This window comes from Petaurus breviceps, unplaced genomic scaffold, assembly GCF_028583685.1.
Source record: "Petaurus breviceps papuanus isolate PSGF00001 unplaced genomic scaffold, PetGlider_PUasm1.0 218, whole genome shotgun sequence".
Taxonomy (NCBI): domain Eukaryota; kingdom Metazoa; phylum Chordata; class Mammalia; order Diprotodontia; family Petauridae; genus Petaurus; species Petaurus breviceps.
The window spans coordinates 7,283,168-7,306,241 of record NW_027185872.1 but is presented as its reverse complement, the minus strand read 5'-3'; the positions used below and the strand labels follow the sequence as shown (position 1 = coordinate 7,306,241).

General features: G+C 37.2%; 1 protein-coding gene across 1 annotated transcript; it reads left to right on the top strand.

The window, feature by feature from the left end:
* The first annotated feature begins 7,004 nt into the window (after positions 1–7,004).
* On the top strand, positions 7,005–7,611 carry LOC138165970 (general transcription factor 3C polypeptide 6-like). The gene is made up of 2 exons (XM_069094397.1): positions 7,005–7,072; positions 7,155–7,611. Exons 1-2 carry the CDS (start codon positions 7,005–7,007, stop codon positions 7,609–7,611), a joined length of 525 nt encoding a protein of 174 aa, XP_068950498.1.
* The last annotated feature ends 15,463 nt before the right edge of the window (positions 7,612–23,074 follow it).

Below are 23,074 nucleotides of genomic sequence, written 5' to 3'. Positions count from 1 at the left end.
GAAGGAAGGAAGGAAGGAAGGAAGGAAGGAAGGAAGGAAGGAAGGAAGGAAGGAAGGAAAGGAGGAATGGCCCCCAACAGCCCTTTCTCCCCAGCTTTTAGCCTGCTCCCTTTGATCATATTGCCCTGAATTTCTTTAAACCCAGTCTTTTGTGATTAAAATCCAAATGTTGCCATGCAGGATGCTGAATGAACACAGTTTTTTTTTTCCTCTGAGGAAGGCAGCTGGTTATTTTATTTTATTCTCTTTAACCCCCCACTTTTTATTTACCTATTGCTGGTTCAGCTATGAGTCAAGTTGTACAGGGAGTCTGAAAGTGGAAGCAGGCCAGTGCTGATGCATTATAGAGCCTGTTGGCATCAGTTTGAAGGGATCTCTGCCTCCTCCTTCAAGGTGGTGCTACAGCTGGCCTAGGGAGGGCAGAGAGGGATGGGTAGCACCTGGGTGGCAGCAACTATGGCATCTTCCCATCTATCAATTGTTGTGAAAAAACTTAGCAGCAAGTGACAGTAATAGAAACAAAAGGAAAGAGAAAATCCATCTGTCAGTCTGGCTTTTCACTAGGAAGGCAGAATGGCTAGATAACTTCATGTTGACATCACTCTCTGGTCAATTGGTGAGCTGCTGAGCCCCATCATTCCCTGACTAAGCCTCAGTGCAGATTTCATTGATTTCACCACCAGCACCAGCATCATCATCATCATCATCATCATCACCATTGTTATCAGGGAGATTGGTTCTTGGGCAGGATAGATTGGCATTGGATGGCCTCTCCAGAGCCTCTCAACACTGGCACTGTGTGTGTGCTCCATTGAAACTGCCAGGTCACAAGTTTGGGTTTGCCATTTTCTTTTGTTCTTTGCCCAGGATTCCAGAATGGATGTGCAATGTGCTGGTATGCTTCCAGGTAACTCCTTAGGGTCAGGGATTCTAGGGAATTCCCAGTCAACTGTGCAATGCTTCCCACATGAGTGTCTGACAGTCTGAAGATACCCCACTGAACACACAAACACACATCACATCACACATATATGTCAGTGGCTGAAGGCTAAACTAGGAGAAATGAGATAAAGCTGCCGAGAGAGACTGAGGCTTTAGGACAGGACAAGATTCCTACCACTTAGAACCATCTCAATCAGAAATGTGTGGCCCTGGGAAACAATTGTCTCCTCACGCTGCACATCTGCAAATAGCATCTGGACTACTTCCTGTTAAAGATGCTAGTGAAAGGGAAATGCGGTATTTTATAGGTAGGTATAAATGACCATAAAGGTGCCCTCCAACTGTGAGATGTTGGGACTGAATTTGAGTTTCATAGGGAATGCCTTCCATTTGACTGCACCTTTGAAAACTGCTTGCCAGTTTGCAGATGTGCCCTTCTCTTTGCCAACTGCACATGACTTGATCATCACATTAACCCAAGCAGTCCCCAAGGTCTCATTTGGTTTGGCTTATGTAATTTCAGGTTATTTTCTTTACATCTGGACTGGGACATCTCTATAGTATCCCACATCTATACAGTGACTCAGTCTCCCAGGGTACTTTGAGATCATAGGGAAGCTGAAATCACATTGTACTATCTGAAAGGACATGGAAAGAGAGGACAGAAGACCCATTTCACAAACAGAAATAGTGAAGAAAGATCTTCAGAGAATAGCCACCATTCTTCCTTGCTCTCCACCCCTGCCACACATTTTGTCTAATATGGGGTAAGCATTCTGGCCAGGAATATAATCCGGCCATTCAAAGTAAATCATTCTCACCCAACATTAGTATTAGGGAAAATTCATGAGAGAGACTACAGGAGGGATTCCTCCCTTTGACAAAGCCCCTAAAGCTTCTCATTAGAGGATCCGTTTTACCTTATTTGTTTTGGAATGTTTTTAGCTTTCTAATGCCATCATTTTGTCGGGTCTCTTCAAATCATTAGTAATCATTGCATAGAATTCCAAATCCCTGGGTCAGTCAGTGTGTCAGTCAATAAGGACTTAAGTGCCCCATGAACCAAGGAACGAGAGTAATGGAACAGAGAAAGGAAGAATGAGAGATATCTGTGAGCTTACTGGCTTTAGGGAATATGTGTTTCAGAGGGATCAGTGTTCCCTCTCAGGCCTGAGAGTGATTTGCAATGACCATGATCACTGAGTATGTCCTCCATTCACCTCCTGCCCCTGCGCTGCTAGGAATTCTTTCCTCCATGGCTCATTGAGTCCTGGGCAAGATTGAAGAGCTGGCCCCATTGCTGCTGCTACTGCTGCTTCTGCTCAGCCCCTTTGGCCTCTATTCTTTCCTTTCAGTCTCTACCATGCAGACTATATGAGTACTTTTAAGAATTCAAGGCATCCTTCTGTCTCAAAGCCTCCAATAGTTACAAATTGATGTTGGGGAAGGAGAAATGTGTTCTTCTGAGCTGCTAATTCAAAGATGTCCTTCAATTCTCAAATGTCTGTTATCATCAGCTGTATTTCTGACTCCCTCATCTGGACGCAGAACCACCTTCCACAAAAAGAGTCTTCTCACAGTTTACTCCATTTTCACTTCCTATTTCCTGACCAGCTCTCTATCTTCTAACCCCAGATTCCATGCAGAGATAAAGGAAGGAAAGGTTCTGGGGTTGCTTGGGTGACTCCTGCTACAGTGTACCTCTGACACAGACATTTTGATGAGAAGAGGGAGAAGGCATCATGATGCCCTCTTGGACTGATCTAATTGGCCTGAGGGCTTTCTGAGTCACTTTCTGATTAAATCAGCCCCTGGTGCTCCTAGAGTTTAAAATAATGGCCAAGAAAATGAGAATGAGCCTTAAATGTGCTGATAATTTCAGGAAAGGTTGAAATCTGGTTTGTCAGTGGCTTTGCCCATTACGCTTCACTGGTTTTTAATGTACAATGTATTTTCAAGATTTTTTCCCCCTAGATAGAAATTGTCTGCTTTACCTTCAGAGAAATTGTGTCCTCACTGAAAGATCAGATTAAATGGAATAATAATCAGAATGCTTATACATTTTGATTAAGAGAATACAGCTGGAAAATACTTAAAATGTATCTTTCAGCCTAAACGCTGCATTTCCATCTCTACCCTGGGAAGATGCATGGATGGCGTTAACAGTCCTGGGGATGGGAAGCAACGTGTTCCATAATTAATAAACATTTAAGAGCATTGATTTTTACAGCTGCCTTTATTGAACCCCTTATCAGCATCGAGCAGATGGGTCATAACTATGAAAAATTATATTTTAAACATGATTGCTCTGCTTGGATTATATTTGAAAACTACAGTTCACTGAAGCATTTACAAATGTAATTTACCTTGCAGACCAAGACCCCAAAGTGGGGGGTTCCCCCCTCAATTTAATACAAAGATACTTAAACGATGTCCGTAAAGCACATTATATAATTTGAAAAAAATGACAAAATCCCAGTATGACAGAAGAGTGTGGAGCTCAAGATGTCACTGGGCTGCAAAGCATCTGATTGATTCTTTATTCAGCATTTAGAAAATCCTTTTTCTTTTAATGCCAAGCTTAATAACATTTTCTAGGGATGATGTGTGATTGAAATCTGGGATTACAACTGAGTTTCCCCATAGAAATCAGTATATTTGGATGCATAATCTTCTGGGATGAGCAGCTCTGGTTTACAGAATAAAAATTAAGTTGAAACAACAGGGGTCAATCTGTTAAGGAAAATATGTACCTTCTATCTATTCAGGATATAGATAAATAATGTAAATATTATAGATTCATATAAATATCATCTCTATTTTATATATTATAGATATATACTACATTATAGATATGATAGATTATAAATATATACTATATATACTATAGTAATATATGTGTAACATATAGTATTATATTACTATACTTACATGTATTGAATACACACACATATATGTATACTTGTACAATCCATATAATTTACACATTCATAAACATGTGTATATATGCACACTAATATATACATAAATATTTTATATACACACACACACATATATATATGTATGGATGTATGGATCCACTGGACCCCAGAAGTTCAATTACCTAATACTTAAGTTTTAATTACTTAAAATCACATATTTTCGCTTTAGAACACAAAATTCCTCAGTACAGTGTTATTCAGTGCTATTTGTTATTCCAACAGTCTGTTCGTGAAGCAGGACAAGAAGGCTACCTAGAGCTCCACCACAACATATTTCAGCCCACAGAATTTGGACATTAGGCTGCAGTTCTAAATTGGTTTGCTATAATGGAATTGTGGCAAGATTTGGCTGCTTTTGAGAGGCAATGTGGCATAGCAGATGGAGTGAGAGAGTCGGAGTCAGGAAGATCTAGGGTCAACAATGACCCCTCCTCAACACCAGCTGTGTGAACTTGGGCAAGGCCCTTCATTCTCGTCTGTCAAACTCTGAGAAAAATCTGTCTTTACTCTGTGCTTCCATTCTCCTCCCACTCGTTCATTCCTCAAGCCGTTGCAATTTGATTTCTGATCTCATGGCTTGAAGGCAACTCCTCCAAGCTACCAAAGATTTTTTAATTGACAATTATAGTATTTCCTCAGACCTGATTCTTCTTGTCCTGTCTCCTGAATTTTATATTGTTGACCACACCCTCCTCCTGGATTTTTGGGCCTCGTCCCTTTCTCACCACTCCTGTTGGGTCTGCATTGCTGGTTCTTCACTTAGATCCCAGGAGGATGTGCCACAATGTTCCAGACCAACACCTTCACCCTCATCTCATCTGAGAGCTTTCCCTGCCAGCAGAAGCATGTCTCTATGTTCTCTAGAAAAACACAGAGTGAGAGGAGAAGTGGAAGGTCACTCAGCCTTTGATAAGTTAGTCCAATTTTCTCAACCACATGCTTCCCATCAGGCTCTACAAGAACATGCTGTTACCAGGCATGATTATACATGAACCAGCCTCTTCTCCTGTTTGACTTCTTCACAAGTGCCCATCACATGAGTGGGTCCATGAACCTCCTAGCCATGAATGAGCTCTTTATCCTGATTTGTCAGCATCATGTTGGGTAACTTGAATTCAAAAATCAGAATCTCTAGAGTCTATTTGATCCATCTGTTTTCCATGGGAAGGACGAAGCCTGTTGTTTATCTCCCATCTGGTAGACCTTAGGGCTATTCTTGGCTTCCTCTCACCTACCTGCCTATTTGGTGACTCCTTTTGCCAAGTCCCTATCCCCCTGTCACAGACTATTCCTCCTGAGGAACAGCTCAGGTCATCCCCTTTGTCTGTAGTTTACTTTGAAGATACCGTACCTACAAGATACCCTGATCCATCAGCCCAGTGCAAAGGTCAAGGTCTGACCACTGATTCCTATGACATAGAGGAAGAGAATTCAGTCAAAAATCATTGATAGTTGCCCATGGGAACAGAAGACTCTTCAGAGAAATTATCACCCTGAGACAGCCTAAGCAGCCTTGGCCATCAGACAGGTCCTGTTCCCTCTCCAAATCAGCATTGCACAGCTACTGAAGCTCTAACCCCATCAGATCTTTGAGAAATACTTTAAGGAGGATAAATCTGGCACAGTAGTGCCCTAGGAGTTCATGTAGCCACAGGGGCTTCTTAGTCAGAAAGATAACCTCAGTATAGAACATTCTGCCCTAGACTGACACACTTACCTTCTTTCCAGTGTCCTTTAACTTCATCTTCCTTATAAACCCTCTTGTTTGGGAATAAATATTTTTACAGGAAAAAAAAAAAACAACAGATATGCCCCAAGGCTCTGCCCTAGTCCCCTAACACTTCCTCCTTCATGCTTTTCCTCCTGGTGGCTTATTTATTATATCTATGCTAATGACTCACAGTTACATATCTATATATCTATTTCTGGTCCCTGTCTAATTGTTTGGGGAAGTTTCTGTTTCCTTGCATAATTTGCTTTGATGAATAAATTTGGGTTGCATGAAGATATTGTTTTCTTTACTCTCTGTTTGTGATGACTCTCTGGTTCCAATCTGTCTCCTAAACACTTCTCTTTTTACAAAGATTACAGGTGATTTTACCTTGCTGGATGGTTCTTTATAAATATTCCATTGACTGAGTTCATGTGATATCATCTATAAAGGAATTTTATATTTATCTCTTAGATTTTAGTTATTCCATAGACAAACATTTCATGGGCACAACTTTGGACCACATTCAACTAATTTTGGTTTTTTACTGTTGGTTGGTGGAATCAAATGGGCTTGTACAAAGGCTTTTCTGGAAGTTTTTCACTTCTTTATCCTGTGCTCTGAGAGCATATCCTCTTCTTCCCTTTTTGATGAAGAAGATTCAAGATTTCCATAGCAGCCTAAAGATATTAGCTGTTCTGTTTTATGAATGTTACAGGGATTCATTTCTTTGAATACCCTATAAAATTATGTTGTCTAATTTTAATTCTAAAAATGTATCTGAAATTGACATTGGGTGGGTGTTAATTCACTTAAATGTCTTCTCCCCATTGAGCTTTGGTTCCAGCATGCCAGTCATCTGTCAATTTACACAACCACAGCTTCATCCTTGATGACTGTTGTTGTTCTTAATTATTGATGATGATGAAAATAATTCTCATCTTATCCAGTGAATTTCAGACAGAAATTCTAGTGGGAGAAGCCACTATCATTTTATTCTTTTATATTTAATGTTCTGAAGACTATTATAAAGATATATTAATTAATTTTCTATTTTAAAATAAGAATTAGAATAAAAACTTCTTCTGTAAACTCAGAGTATCCACACAGCAATTTCAATATGAGGGAGAATAACGTATACAACATTTTATTCACCACTGTTACATATAACTTTGATTTCTCTTCAGTCTATTATTGAAAAATTCCCTTCCTCATACCACAAATCCCTGAAATGATAAATACTTGCTATGGATATAGCTATCAAAATGATGTTCATAAAAGGCCCGTGGACCACGGCAGCTACTAGTTTGGGAGAGCAAGCTCCCGCGAGCAAACAAGAAGAGGACAAAGAAGAAGAGGAGCACTAGGTCATGGTGAAATTATCAGGAATTATAGAATCAGAGTTTTTAACAAGATGTGGAAACAAATACAATATTTTGATGGGGAAACTGAAGTAGACAGAGATAAAGTGACTTGCCTAAGGTCACACAGTGTCTGAGGCTGGATTTGAACTGTATAAAGGGCATTGAGATGGACAGACTTATTCTTCAAGTGGATAGCTATGTCTTTGCTGGGGTTGGAACTTGTGTTGTGTTTGAAGAAAATACAGATAAGGTAGATGCAGAAGGTAACCATAAAATAGAGCTGAAATATAAGTGCCACACAATGAAGAAACTGAGTATGACAAGAACACTTCTGACTAAGAAGAAGGAGGGAGAAGAAAGCATAGGTGGTGTGGAATGGCTGCAGATCAAGGACAATGATTTTTCATATAGACCCAAGATGATCTGTAGCTCTTCACAGCAGAAGAAAGATGAGGAAGTTGCAGCTCAAGCCCCAGACAAAACTTTGGAAATGGAAGAGCAGGAGATGCAAGCCAAAGAGAACAGAAGCATGGGCAATGAACTGGAAATATCAGACCACCTGGAAATGGAGGATGCTGGTCCTCTTCTTGGTAGCCCTTCTTCTGAGACTTAAGATTCTACTTCTATGGAAACTCAGGAGCCTGCCTTAGAATCCACTCCCAGGCGACATCATTCCTATAGCTTTTAGGCATGGTCATAACTGGAATTCTGATTTCAGAGAACTGAATGTATAACAACTTTCATTTATTCATGGATTCCAAGACTGTTGGCCATACACATAGTATAGTTGCATATATTTGGATAAGTCGGGACCAAGCACTAACCAGATCGTTCTTTAATTTTTTTTTCTTGTCCTTCAGATTCCCTAAATTAGAGATTTTGACTGAAGTGGGTCTTATATGTAATAGGTAAAGGCACTATTTTCAGGGGGCTTAAAGGATTTCTGGGAGATTGATTAGAGGAATCCTGAGTAAAACATCGCTATGTATTCAAACCTTTGCTCTAAGAGAATAACCAGGAAATTATAGTATTTACTAGAAATCATTGTTTGGATCTGCTAGTTAATCAAAGCATTTTGTTCTGCAGCAATGATTGGACTTTTTTCAAGTATGCAAATTTCTTCCATATTGTTGATGCAGTTCCCATCCATTACCTCTCTCCTCCCCCCAAGTTAATTTTAGAGAGTTGTGAGGGGTGCTCAAAGCTTAAGTGATTTTCTCAGGAATCATACACCTGATATGTCAGACTGGAACCTGAGATTTCCTGACTCTCAAGGCTCTCTCCTCTATACCACGATTCCACTCTATCTTGAAATGATTGGCAGAGATTTCATTTTGAAAATGATTATAGACTTCTGATTCTATAATATTGGTCTTATATACCTTATTCCTATAGTGTTAGGAACTAGGGAGGATAATTTTTGTTAGGTTCTATAACAAACCATTCCAGATAAATGAAGATCAGATAAATGAGGTGGCAATGTAGATTTTTTACATGAAAATGCAGTAATAAATACCATGGAGAACATGGATGCATTTATCTTATCATTTGTTAATAATAATATTTAGTATAGAAAAATAAAGTCTTATTTTTTCATGAAAAAAAATGCTGTTCATAAGATTTTTTAATGCATCCAGGTAATAAATGTGTAATTGTAAACAAAACTTTTGTAACTTAGAATGGTTGGTCTGGAGAGGTAGGCCAGGATGGCCTGGAATGCAGAGGCAGGCTGGGGCAGTGCTGTGCGCAGAGGCAGAACAGAAGGAGGTCTGATCAACAAGATGGGCAAGTCATCCCACCAGCCACAAGGGCCACTACCAGGCCTATCACCAAAGGGCTGGGACTGGAAAGATCAAGGTGAGAATCAAATGCAGGGCCCTTGGCAGGGGCAGCAAATACTCCTGGGATTACCAATCCATAGCCTAGAAATTTAAAAAGCCCCTATCTGGAACTCCAGGGACCAGGATGGCAGAGTGAACCCTGGCTGCTTAGCAACCCACACCCCTCCTCTGACCCTGAAAACATAGTAACTATTGCCCCAGGGCAAAATCCTAAACAGTAAATGCTTGGGAACCCTAGAGGAGGGGCATGGCTAGGGCCCTGACTCAAAATGGGTAGAAATCAGACTGCAAATACAAAGACTCTGGAGTCCTACTATCATCAGAGGAAAGAACTAAATTCAGAGGAAGACAATGTGGACTCCACACCCACAGCTGAAGGGTCCCAAGCACAGAAAGCTTTCCTAGATGAGCTCAGAAGGAAATCTGAAAACCAAATGAGAGAGACAGAAGACAAAATGAATGATTCTTTTAAAATTGAAATTTCAAAATTAGAAAAACATTACAATGAAGAAAACAGCTCCTTAAAAAAATGTGTTATATGGAAAAGGAGCTCCAAAATCTAACCAAGGAAAATAATTCACTAAAAACTAGGATCAACCAAATTGAAGCAAATAACTCTATGAGGAACCAAGAATTAGTCAAACAAAACAAGAAGAATGAAAAATTAGAAAAAGAGGTAAAATACCTCAATGGAAAAATAACTGACCTGGAAAACAGATCCAGGAGAGATAATCTGAGAAAAATAGGCCTAGCAGAAAATCATGATGAAAAAAATGAGCATGGAAAACATCCTCCAAGAGGTCATCAAGGAAAACTACACTAAGATACTAGAACCTGAGGGTAAAATAGAAATTGAGAAAATCCACAGGACACCTCTTGAAAGAAATCCTAAACTGAAAAATCCTCAAAATGTTGTGGCCATAACTCCAGAACTACCACGTAAAAGAGAAAATAATTCAAGTGGCCAGAAAGAAACAATTCAAATATCAAGGAACCACAGTGAGGATTGCACAGGACTTGGCAACCTCTACACTGAAAGATCAGAGGCAATGGAATACAGTGTTTCACAAGGCAAAAGAGCTTGGGTTACAACCAAGGATCACCTACCTAGAGAAACAACATATTCTTCCAGGCAAGAAGATACTCATTCAATGATATAACAGATTTCCAGACCTTCCTGATGAAAAAGCCAGAGCTCAATGGAAAATTCAACATCCATTTATGAGACACAAGAGAGACATAGAAAGGTAAACAAGGAAAACACATACACACACACACACACACACACACACCCTGTTGCTTAGCAAGAGCAAACTGTTTATAGACAAATAGAGGGTATGAGTATAAATTACACAAAATGCCAATAAAAAATCTTATTAAGGGCTACAAAGGCACTGCAATGGAAGAAGAAGAATGAATGAAGTGGAAAAGGGTAAATTATGCCTACAAAGAGCCATAAAAACAATATAGCAGAGGGAAATAAGGGAGGGAGATGAGTATTATATGAGCTTTTCCTTCATTGGTTCTGGTGCAAGGAGGGAATACCACAACCAGTTAAGCATAGGACTCTACGGAGAAGTGATATAAAATGTATCATAATAGAGAGAAAGAGCGGAGGGAGAGGACCTTTGCATAAAGTTTGTTCCTGTCACTCTTGATGGGAAGAAGAAATAACATATTTCATTAAGTATAAAAATATCCTACAGGCAGTAGGAGGGGGGAAAGGCTATGAAGGGGGGGGTTGGTTAGGAGGGAGGAAAGAAATAAGGGGGAAGGGGAGGAGAAGGGAGGAGGGCTGATAAGGGAATACTGAGGGAGGCAGTGGTCAAAAGAAAAACTATTAAGGAGGGGAAGAGAGAAGGGGAGAAATAATATAAGCATAAAAAGGGGAGGGAAAAGGATGGAGGAAAAGAAACAGATAATCATAACTGTGAATCTGAATGGAATGAACTCTCCCATATAACAGAGGAGGATAGCAGAATGGATTAAAAACCATAATACTACTATATGCTGTTTACAAGAAACACATCTGAAACAGAGAGATAAACATGGGGTAAAGGTAAAAGGCTGGAGTAAAATATACCATGCCTCAGCTAAAGGGAAAAAAAAAAGCAGTGGTAGCAATCCTTATCTCAGATGAAGCAAAAGCAAAAGAAAAAAAAATGATCTAATTAAAAGAGATAAGATAGGAAACTACATCTTGCTAAAAGGCACCATCAAGAATGAAGCAATATCATTACTTAACTTATATGCACCAAGTGGTATAGCATCCAAATTCCTAGAGGAGAAGATAAGGGAATTAGAGGAAGAAATGGATACCAAAACTATACTATTGGGGGACCTTAATCTCCCGCTCTCTGAACTTGATGGATCTAACCTCAAAATAAACAAGAAAGAAGTTAAAGAGGTGAACAGAATTATAGAGAAGGTAGGCATGATAGATCTCTGGAGAAAACTGAATGGGGATAAAAAGGAATATACCTTCTTCTCAGCAGTACATGGCACATCCACAAACATCGACCATGCACTAGGACAAAAAAACCTCACGATTCAGTGCAGAAAGGCAGAAATATTAAATGCATCTGTCCTGGATCATGATGCAATAAAAATCATATGGAATAAAGGGCTATGGAAAGACAGACGAAAAACTAATTGGAAACTAAACAACTTAATACTAAAGAATGAGTGGGTCAAACAAGAAATCATAGAAACAATCAGTAACTTCATTCAAGAGAAAGATGACAATGAGACAACATACCAAAATTTGTGGGATGCAGCAAAGGCAGTTCTTAGGGGAAATTTTATATCCCTGAGTGCATACATGAATAAACTAGAGAAAAGGTAGGTCAATGAATTGGGCATACAATTGAAAAAGCTAGAAAAAGAACAAGTTGAAAATCTCCAATTAAATACTAAATTATAAATACTGAAAACCAAAGGAGAGATTAATAAAATTGAAATTAAGAAAAATATTGAATTAATAAATAAAACTAAGAGCTGGTTTATTAAAAAAATAAAATTGTCAGACTCTTAGTCAATATGATAAAAACAAAGAAAGAAGAAAACCAAATTGTGACTATCAAAAATGAAAAGGGTGAATCTACCACCAATAAAGAGGAAATTAAAACAATAATGAGGGATTATTTTGCCCAATTGTATGCACATAAATTTGACAATCTTAGTGAAATGGATGAATATTTACAAAAATATAAGTTGCCCATATTAGCTGAAGAGAAAATAATTACTTAAATAACCCCATCTCAGAAAAAGAAATCAAACAAGTCATCGGTGAACTCCCTAGGAAAAAATCTCCAGGTCAAGATGCATTAACTAGCAAATTTTATCAAACATTTAAAGAACAATTGATTCCAATTCTCTACAAACTATTTGGGAAAATTAGTGAAGAAGGAGTCCTAAAAATTATTTTTATGACACAAATATGGTACTGATATCTAACTCAGGAAGAGATAAAAAAGTGAAAGAAAATTATAGACCAACTTCCTTTTGGAAAAATTTAAATAAAATATTAGCAAAAAAGATACAGCAACTTATCACAAGAATAATACACTTTGATCAGGTAGGATTTATTCCAGAAATGTAAGGATGGTTGAATATTAGGAAAACCATCAATATAATTCATCACAACAACAATACATCTAGCAAAAACCACATGATTATCTCAATTGATGCAGAAAAGGCTTTTGACAAAGTACAACATCCATTCCTATTTAAAACACTAGAAAGAATAGGAATAAATGGAGCCTTCCTCAAAGTAATAGGTAGAATCTATTTAAAGACATCAGCAAGTATTATATGTAATGGGGATAAGCTAGAAGCATTTCCAATAAGATTGGAGGTGAAACAAGGATGTCCACTATCACTCCTCTTATTCAATCTGGTATTAGAAATGTTAGCAGTAACAATTAGAGAAGAAAAAGAAATCAAAGGAATCAAATTAGGCAAAGAAAAGACCAAGCTATCACTCTTTGCAGATGATATGATGGTATACTTAGAGAATCCTAGAGAATCAAGTAAAAAACTACTTGAGATAATAAATAAATAAATTTGGCAAAGTTGCAGGATATAAAACAAACCCACATATATCCTGGGCATTCCTGTATACTTCTAATGAAATTCAATAGCAAGAAATAGAAAGAGAAATCCCATTTAAAGTTACTGTAGACATTGTAAAAAAAACTGGGAATCTACCTCCCAAAACAAATCCAGGACCAATATGAACACAACTACAAAACACTTTTCACACAAATGAAGTCAGATCTAACTAATTGGAAAGACATCAATTGCTTGTGGCTGGTTTCAACTAATATAATAAAAATGACAATTTTACCTAAATTAAATTATATATTTAGTGCCACACCAATCAGTTTACCAAAAAACTACCTTATAGAGGTAGAAAAAATAGTAACAAAATTCATTTGGAAGAACAAAAGGTCCAGAATGTCAAGGGAATTAATGAAAAGTAATGCTAGGGAAGGCAGACTAACTATACCAGATTTTAATCTGTACTATAAAGCATCAGTCTTCAAAACTACTTGGTACTAGCTGAGGAATAGAGTAGTGGATCAATGGAATAGATTGGGTACATGAGACTCTGAAGTCAATGATTACAGTAATCTTCTGTTTGATAAATCCAAAGATCCCAGGTTTGGGGATAAGAACTCATTATTTGACAAAAACTGTTGCGAAAATTGTAATATAGTATGGCAGTAACTGGGAATAGATCATTATCTAACAACATATACCAAAATTAAGTCTAAATGGATGCATGATCTAGGTATAAAGGGTGATACTGTAAGCAATCTGGCAAAGCAAGGAATAGTTTACCTTTCAGATTTGTGAAGAGGGGAAGACTTTATGACCAAACAAGAATTAGAGAGCATTATAAAATGCAAAATGGATAATTTTGATTCCATTAAATTGAAAAGATTCTGTACAAACAAAGTCAATGTAACCAGCATTAGGAGAGAAGTGGAAAATTGGGAAAGAACTTTTACAACCTATGTCACTGATAAAGAACTCATTTCTAAAATATCCAGAGAACTGAGGCAAATCAATAAGAATACAAGTCATTCCCCAATTGTTAAATGGTCAAAGGATATAAACAAGCAGTTTTCAGAGGAAGAAATTAAAGCTATCTTTTAAAATATGAAAAAATGCTCTAAATCACTATTGATTAGAGAAATGCAAGTCAAAACAACTCTGAGGTACCACATCTCACCACTCATATTGGCTAAGATGACAAAGCAGGAAAATGACAAATGCTGGAGAGGATGTGGACAAACTGGAACACTAATGCATTGCTGGTGGAGTTGTGAACTGATTCAACCATTCTGGAGAGCAATTTGGAATTGTGCCCAAAGGGCTTGAAAAAGTGCATGCCCTTTGACCTAGCAATACCACTTCTAGGGTTGTATCCCAAAGAGATCATAGAAGTGGAAAAAAGACTCATATGTCTTAAAATATTTATAACAACTCTTTTTGTGGTGTCAAAGAATTGGAAATTAAGGGGGCACCCATCAATTGGGGGATGGCTGAACAAGTTGTGGTATATGCACGTAATGGAATACTGTTGTGCTATAAGAAATGAGGAGCAGATGGACTTCATATTTACCTTGGAAAGGCTTATATGAACTGAGGCTGATTAAAAAGAGTAGAACCAGTAGAAATCTGTACACAATTACAGACAAAACATATGTGTGACGACCAGCTTTGATAGACTGGACTCTTCTCAGCAATCCAGGGTTATAAGTGAACCCCAAAAGACTCATGATGGAGAGAGATGTCTACATCCAGAAAAAGGACAGAGTTTGAACCCAGACTGAAGGAAACTACCTGCTCTTTTTCTTTTTCTTGTTTGGTTTTGTTTCCTCTTTCCCATTGTTCATTCCATCTGATATAATCTTTCTTTATAACCTGACTAATGCCTAATGTGAAAGTACTAGCAGATCCTATACTTGATTCTATGCTGCCATGGGAGGGGGGCGGAAAGGGAGGAGGGAGAGAAAATTTGAAACTCGAGAAATTGTGGAAATGAATCTTGTAAATGAAAAGTAAACAAATTAATAAAACCAAAAAAAAAATTTAAAAAGAATGGTTGGTCTGCTGTGATGATGATAATGGTGTCACTAAAGATAATGCTGATGATGGTGATAGTAAAAGGTCCTAGAACCATTTTAATGTGAATTCCATAAAATATGAAGATAAGATAATTTTGATTATATCATTTAATCATTATTTATTCTTATTTATGTTTCTATTTTATCCTTGTTACATCCTTTTCTTCTTGGGTCATGATGTCTCAGGCCGCCATTTCTTCTTCCTTTATTCCTGGTTTACTTTTCTTTCTTTTTTTTTGGGGGGGGGGTGGCAGAAGGCAAAACAATTGGGAGTTAAGTAACTTGCACAAGGTCATACAGCTACTGAGTCAAGCATCTAACGTGGAATTTGAACTCAAGCCCTCCTGCATCCAGGGTCAGTGCTCTATTCACTTTCCCATTTCTTTTTTAAACAAGGATTTTCAAGGGTGGCTGGTAAAAGTAAGGACTCACATGAACTCTCCCAAATTCCCCTCCAAACATCTTTTAAATAAAACATCAAAATCATTTCTGGAGGAACAGAAGGTAACAAAAGGATGAGGTGAAACAATTTCCCAATCCAAGGCAACATAAAAGGGTAGCAAGAAAAGTCTGTCTTGCTCACAAAAGCTTCCAAAGCTCTCCATCCAGACAGAAACAGGGGACCCTCTGAAGGCGCTAGGTGCAGAACTTTGTTCTGTTCCAGGTCTCAGTCACAGGGTGAGAAGTAAAACCAGCACATTAGGTCATACAGCCACAGGGGAACAAGGACTCTGGTCATATTAACAGGGTGGAAAAGAGTGCCTGTGATTGCTCAGAGATCAGAGTACAGGTCAGGAGAGTCGTAATCATACATCTCATTACATCATACCACCTTGGAAGAACTGAAAAAAATTACAGAACCCTAGAAGTGCCACTGAAAATAATGGTATGGAAAAACTGATACTTGGGATAGTTTCTGTTTCACTCCAGGAGAAAAAGTAAAGTTAAAAGTTGAAAAAAAAAATAGACTGAAGAAAAATGGGCAAAAAAAAAACAACAAGAAGCTGACCATAAAAAGTTACTATAGTGACAAGGAAGTAAAAACTCAAACTCAGAGGAAGAAAACAAAGTAAAAAAATTGACATTCAAAGCCTAAAAGAAAAACATATATTAGTCTCAGGCACACACACACATACAAAAAAAAAATTCCTGGAAGAGTGCAAAGATGATTTTTAAAATCAAATGAGAGAGGTAGAAAAAAATGGAAAAAGAAATAACAGTGAGGCAAGAAAATCCTAAAAAACAAACAAGTCAACAGCTTGGTAAATCACACACACACACATACACACACACACGAAGAAAACAACACCTTTTAAAAAAGCAGAATAAAGATAGTGGAGTAAAAGCAGGAAATTGGCATGAGCTCCCACACCAACCACCACCAATACCTGTAAAATATGGCTCTAAAGAAATTTTAGAGCCACAGAACCTACAAAGTGAGAGATAGAAACAAATGTCCCACTGAAGGAAGCCTGGCAGGCCAACAAGAAGGGTCTATTGCTCTAGGCTGGGAGCCAAGCTCAGTCCTGCATGGTGCTATCCCAGAAAAGGAGGCCCTGACCAATGGCACAGACATGCCAGGGCAGACTTCAGGAGACTGAATCACCAGCATCTATGCTGGCTTTCAGATTTCTCAACCCAGAAATACAAAAGTTCAAGTAAAAGTTTAGTAGAGAACTCTGTTGGAACTGGGTGGAGAAGAGCATGATCTGGCCACTGCCCCATGTCCCCTACCTTGGAGAGGTGGCAGAGGTATGGCTGCTGTAGCTGCTGCCAAGTTCAGTTCCTCTGGAGCTCCTGGCCTGCAGATTTAGGGGGACCAGGTGACCATTCAGAGGGTAATTTTGCTTATTTGACCTGCTTGGATCTGGGTCACAGAGTTGGGCAGTGGTCCTGGGGTGAGGCATGCCAGTGTGCCAGAATTTGTGGTGGGAGTAAAGAGGGTTCCCTCCTCGGACCTATGACAACATTTGTGAAAACCCTAGGAATTTGATACACAGCTCTCTCCACTCTGGAAGCAGAGTTCTACCATGGCAAAGAGCTCAAAAATCAAGTAATTGACTATAAAGATGATCAAGCAGAGGAAGCACAGTCAGACCATAGAATCCTTTTTAGGGGACAAAAAGTATCAAAACATGGAAAATGAAGAAGACAAAAAAATCAAAATTCCTGCATCAAAAGTTTCCCAAAAAATATGAATGGGTACAGGCAATGTAGGAACTGAAGAAGGATTGTGAAAATCAAGTAAGAGAAGTAGATGAAAAATTGGGAAGAGAAATGAGAAGGATGAAAGAAAGTCATGAAAAGTGAGTCAACAGCCTGCTGAAGGAAACCCAAAAATACTGAAGAAAATAACACTTAAAAAATAGACTAACTCAAATGGCAAAAGAAGTCCAAAAAGCCAATGAGGAGAAGAATGCCATAAAAATCCTAATAGGTCAGATGGAAAAGGAATTTCAAAAAATCACTGAAGAGAATAATTCCTTCAAAATTAGAATGGAGCAAATGGAAGCTAATTACTTAATGAGAAATGAAGATACTATAAACCAGATCCAAACAAATGAAAAAAAAAATTGAAGGGAGTATGAAATGTCTCATTGAAAAACCACTGATCTGTAAAACAGATCCAGGATAGATAATCTAAATATTATTGGACTACATGAAAGCCATGATCCAAAAATATCCTGGAAATCATCCTTCAAGAAATTCTTAAAGAAAATTGCCTTTATATACCAGAATCAGAGGGCAAAATAGAAATTGAAAGAATTCACTGATAGCCTCTTTTCAAAGATTCCAAAAAGAAAACTCCTAGGAATGTTATTGTCAAATTCCAGCATTCCTAAATCAAGGAGAAAATATTACAAGCAGTCAGGAAGAAACAATTTGAGTATTTTGAAAACACAATCAGGATAGCACAGGACCTAGGAGCTTCTACATTAAGGGATCGAAGTGCTTGGTATATGTGATTCTGGAGGTCAAAGAACTAGGATTAAAATCAAGAATTACCTCCCCATCAAAACTGAGTATAATGCTTCAGGGGAAAATATGGTCATTCAATGAAATAGAGGACTTCCAAATATTTTTTTTACTTTATCAAATTCTTTATTAACTTCTAATTTACATCATTCATTTTCACAAGATTTTAAGTTACAAATTTTCTCCCCATTTTTCCCCTACCCACCACCCCCAAAATAGCCATCCCACTGGATATCCCTTCCTTTAATCTGCTGTCTCCCATATCTTTCCCTCTCCCTCCTCCAATTTTCCAGTATGGAATAGTGGTTCTATATGCCCAAGTGCCTTTATATCTCATTTCCCAGTTACACACAAAGTAATTTTAATAATAATGTGTGTATGTATGTGTGTATATATACATATATATATATACATTTATATGTATATAACATTTGATTTTTTTAAAGCAATTTTGGTGAATTAACTTGCCCAAGGTTACACAGACAGTTTCTTTTGTGTGGGTGTTAAGTATCTAAGGCCTGAACCGATCCTGAGTCCTCCCAACTGTGGGGCTGGCACTCTTACTCACTGTGCCACCTAGCTGCCCCAAGTAATTGGAAGCATATTATTTTTTGCTTTTCCAGGGCTGGTTGTCTATTCACTGTGCCACCTAGTTGCCCCTGAACATTTTATTTTAAAACTTTGAATTCCAAATTCATTCCCCTCTTTCCTTGTCACACACCCTTACAAGATGAGCAATTCAATATAGGTTTTACATCTCTAGCTATGTAAAACATTTCCATAGTGGATATATTGTAAAAGACTGACTATCCTTCCATCTTATCCCACCTCCCACTTCTTCTATTCTCTACTTTGATCCTGTCCCTTTTCAAAAGTAGGTGCTTCCAACTTCTCTCCCCCTCAGCGTGCCTTCCCTTCCATTACCCCCCCTCTCATCCCCTTCCCCCCTCCTTTTCTGTAGGGAGAGATACCCTATTTAGTATGTATGTCATTCCCTCCTTAAGCCAAATTCAATGAGAATAATGTTGACCCACTCCCTTTTGCCTTCCTGTTCTTCCCCTCCATTGTAACTGTTTTCCCTAGCCTCTTCTATATAAGATAGTTTACCCCATTCTGTCTCTCCCCATGTCCTGTTATTATATTCCTCTCTCATCTCTTAATTTCCCCTTGTAAGCATCATCCCTTCCAATTAAATTGGTCCTGTGCCCTCTATCTATGTACACTTATACACATATATACACACACTCACATACGTATTCATACGCCCATATAACCTCCTATATATACATATATATGTATGTATAAATATGTATATATACATACATTTCTATTCACTTCAACTATTCTCATACTGAGAAAAGTTTCATAAGTTACAATTATAACTTTTCCATGTAGGAATGTAAATATTTCAACTTTGATAAGTTCCTTATGACTTCTTTTCCCTGTTTACCTTTTCATGCTTCTCTTGCTTCTTGTATCTGAATGTCAAATTTTCTATTCAACTCTGGTTTTTTAATCAAGAATGCTTGAAAGTCCCTATTGCATTGAATGACCCTATATTCCCCTGAAACATGATACTCAGTTTTGATGGGTACGTGATTCTTGGTTTTAATCCCAGCTCCTTTGACCTCCGGAATATCATATTCTAAGATTGGAGGAGTTTGAAGCCAGAGCCATGTGGAAGTCCTGTTTCTACTCTGACACCTTGACTCCTACCCTCAACTTCCAAATATTCTTGATGAAAAAACCAGAGCTGAACAGAAAATTTGACTTTCAAATACAAGAAGCAAGAGAAGCATGAGAAGGTAAACAAGAAAAAGAAATCATAAGGTACTTATTACAGTTTTGCTATTTACATTCCTACATGGCAAAATGATAACTGTAACTCACAAGACTTTTCTCAGTATAAGGATAGTTGAAAGGAATATATACGGGTATGTGTATGTACACAATACATACATATATACATACATGTATACATATATGTATATGAATAGGGGAGTGTATGTGTGTGAATACATATGTGATTATGTGTATATGTGTGTATATGTATATACAGATGGTACAGAATCAGTTGAATGGGAAGGGATGATATCTAAAAAATAAAATTAGAGGTGAGAGAGAAATATAATGGGAGGAGATAAGGAGAGATAGAATAGGGTAAATTATCTCATATAAAATAGGCAAGAGAAAACTGTTACAACGAAGGGGAAGAGCAGGAAGGGGAAAGGGAATGGGACAACCTTACTCTGATTGAATTTAGTTTAAGGAGGGAATAACATACACACTCAATTGGATATCTTACCCTACAGGAAAGTAGGGGGAAGGGGATAAGTGGGGGGATGAGAGAAGGGAGGGTAGGTTGAGGGAGAGGGTAGTTAGAAGCACACATTTTTTGGAAAGGGACAGGGTCAAAGTAGAAAATAGCATAATTGTTAGGGTGGGATAGGTTGGAGGGAAATATAGTTAGTCTTTCACAATATAACTGTAATGGAAACCTTTTGTGTAACTGCATATGTACAACCTATAATGAATTGTTTGTCTTCCCAGTGGGGGTGGGTGAGGAGGGAAGAAGGGAAAGAATCTGGAAATCAAAGATTTAAAAACAAATATTTTTAAAAAAATTGTTTTTTCCATGCAACTTGGAAATATGATATACAGTCACTGGGGTATAGAAATCCATCTTGCCATACTAGAAAGTTAGGGGGGGAATGGGGAAGGATATAAGAGAGAGCAGATTGGGGGAAGGCTATTCAGTAGGCTTGGTATCTTCAAGTTGGCATAGGGGAAAGACAGGGACAAAATTTATAACTCAAAATCTTGTGGAAATGAAATGTTGAAAACTAAAAAATATATAAATAAAAGTTGTTTTTTGTTTGTTTTTGTTTTTTAAAGCAATCGGGGTTAAGTAACTTGCTCAAGGTTACACGGCCAGGTGTTTCTGGGAGGGTGCTAAGTGTCTGAGCCTGGGATTCGATCTCCAGGTCTTCTCAACACTGGAGCCAGTGCTCTTACTCTCTGTGCCACCTGGCCACCCCTGTTTTGTTTTTTTTTAATAGAATACACCAAATGGTAAAAGAGGCACAAAAATCCACTGAAGAAAAGTGTTCTTAAAAAGCAAAATTGACAGAACCAGAACTTTAAATGTATTATAAGGTGGTACTTATAAAAACTATATGTTACTTGTTAAGAAATAAAAAGATGAATCAATGGAATAGAAATGAAATTATTATAGTACCACTGCTTTTGACAAGAAAAGATTTAAGTTTTGGGGATAAGAATTCACTATTTGATAAAAAAAAAAAAACATTGCTGTGAAAACTTAGAAGCAATCTGTCAGAAATTAGATATAGGTCAAAGTCTTATGTCATTTACCAAGATAAGGTCAAAATGGATAATGCCCCACATATAAAGGGATATATTATATGTAAATAATAAAAAAAAAAACATAGGACATACTACCTTTCAAATAGGAGAAAAATGTATGAATAAATGAGAGAGCATTTTGAAATATAAAATAGATCATTTTGATTACATTAAATTAATAAGGGTTTGTACAAATAAAAGCAATATAAAATATAAAAAAATATAAATAATATAAAGCAGAAAATTGGGGGAGGGGAGAATCTTACAAAAAGCTTATTAGAATAAAGATAGCATATCTGAAATATATAGAAAACTTTGTCAAATTTATTTTTTAAAATATGAATCATTCTCCAAGTGATAGTCACAAGTTAGGAATGGGAAAATTTTTTGAAGAAACCAAAAATATATGTAGTCATAGGAAAAATGCTCTAAATTATTATTGATTAGAGAAATCAAAATCAAAATAACTTTGAAATATCATCTCCCACATATCCAATTGACTAAAATGTTAGATGGAGAACATAACAAAGTTTGGGAGTGATGTGGAAAAATTAGGACCCTAATTCATTGTTGGTGGAATTATGAATTAATCTAACAATTTTGGAGAACAATCTGAAATTATTTCCAAAGAGTTGTTAAACTGTCTAGATCTTTCGACGCAGCAATACCACTATTAGGTCTGCTTCCAAAGATGATTAGGGGAAAAAAGGAAAAGAATCTATGCTTTCTAAAATATTTTTGTCAGCTCTTTGTGGTGATGAAATTGAAATTTAGCGGATGCTTATCAATCAGGGAATGGCTGAACAAAGTGTAGCATATGGTTGTTATGGAATACTACTGTGCTGTTAGAAATGAAGAGCTGGCTGATTTAAGAAAAAACATGGAAAAACTTGCATGAAATAATGAAGAGAAAAGTGAGAACCAAGAAAATGCTGTGTGCAGTAACAGAAATATTGTTCAAAGAATAACTGTCAAAACTAAGCTATTCTGAGTATTATAAATATTCAAATCAGCTGAAAAGAACTTATGAAGGGAGACACTATCCACCTCCCAAGAACTGATGAATATAAATAGTCATAGTGTGGTTTCCTATAGATATACATAGATCTGTGTCAAACTGTGACCTTCTCTAATGTAGGGTGAAAAGGGAGGAAGGAAGATAGTTCAGAAATTAAAATGTAATAAAAATAAATTAAAATAAATTGATTTTTAAGCAAAAATGTCCAAATGGGAAAAATGTACAAAACTTCATTGAAGAAAAGAACTACTTAACATGTAGATTTGGCCAAATGAAAAAAAAGATACAAAAGCACACTGAGGAAAATAATTCTTTAAGAATTAGAATTGGGCAAGTGGAAGCTAATAACCCCATTAAACATCAAGAAACAATAAAACAAAACCAAAAGATTAAAAAAAATTGAAGAAAATGTAAAATAGTTCTTTGGAAAAACAAATGACATGGAAAATAGATCCAGAAAAGATAAAGTAAACACTATTAGACTAAATAAAATATTAGCAAAAAAGATTACAGCAACTTATTATGAGAATAAAGTACTTTGATCAGGTAGGATTTATCCCAGCATTTCAAGGCTGGTGCAATATTAGGAAAACCATCAGTGTAATCGATAATGTCAACAACAAAACTAGTAGAAACCATATTATTATCTCAATAGATGCAGAAAAAGCTTTTGACAAAATACAGCACATATTCCTATTAAAAACACTAGAAAGCATAGGAATAACTGGAGTATTCTTT

Coding starts and splice junctions, on each gene's coding strand:
- LOC138165970 (XM_069094397.1), top strand. CDS start 7,005: ATGGTGAAATTATCAGGAATTATAGAATCAGAGTTTTTAACAAGATGT. Junction 7,073..7,154: donor GGAAACAAATACAATATTTT/GATGGGGAAACT, acceptor GAACTGTATAAA/GGGCATTGAGATGGACAGAC.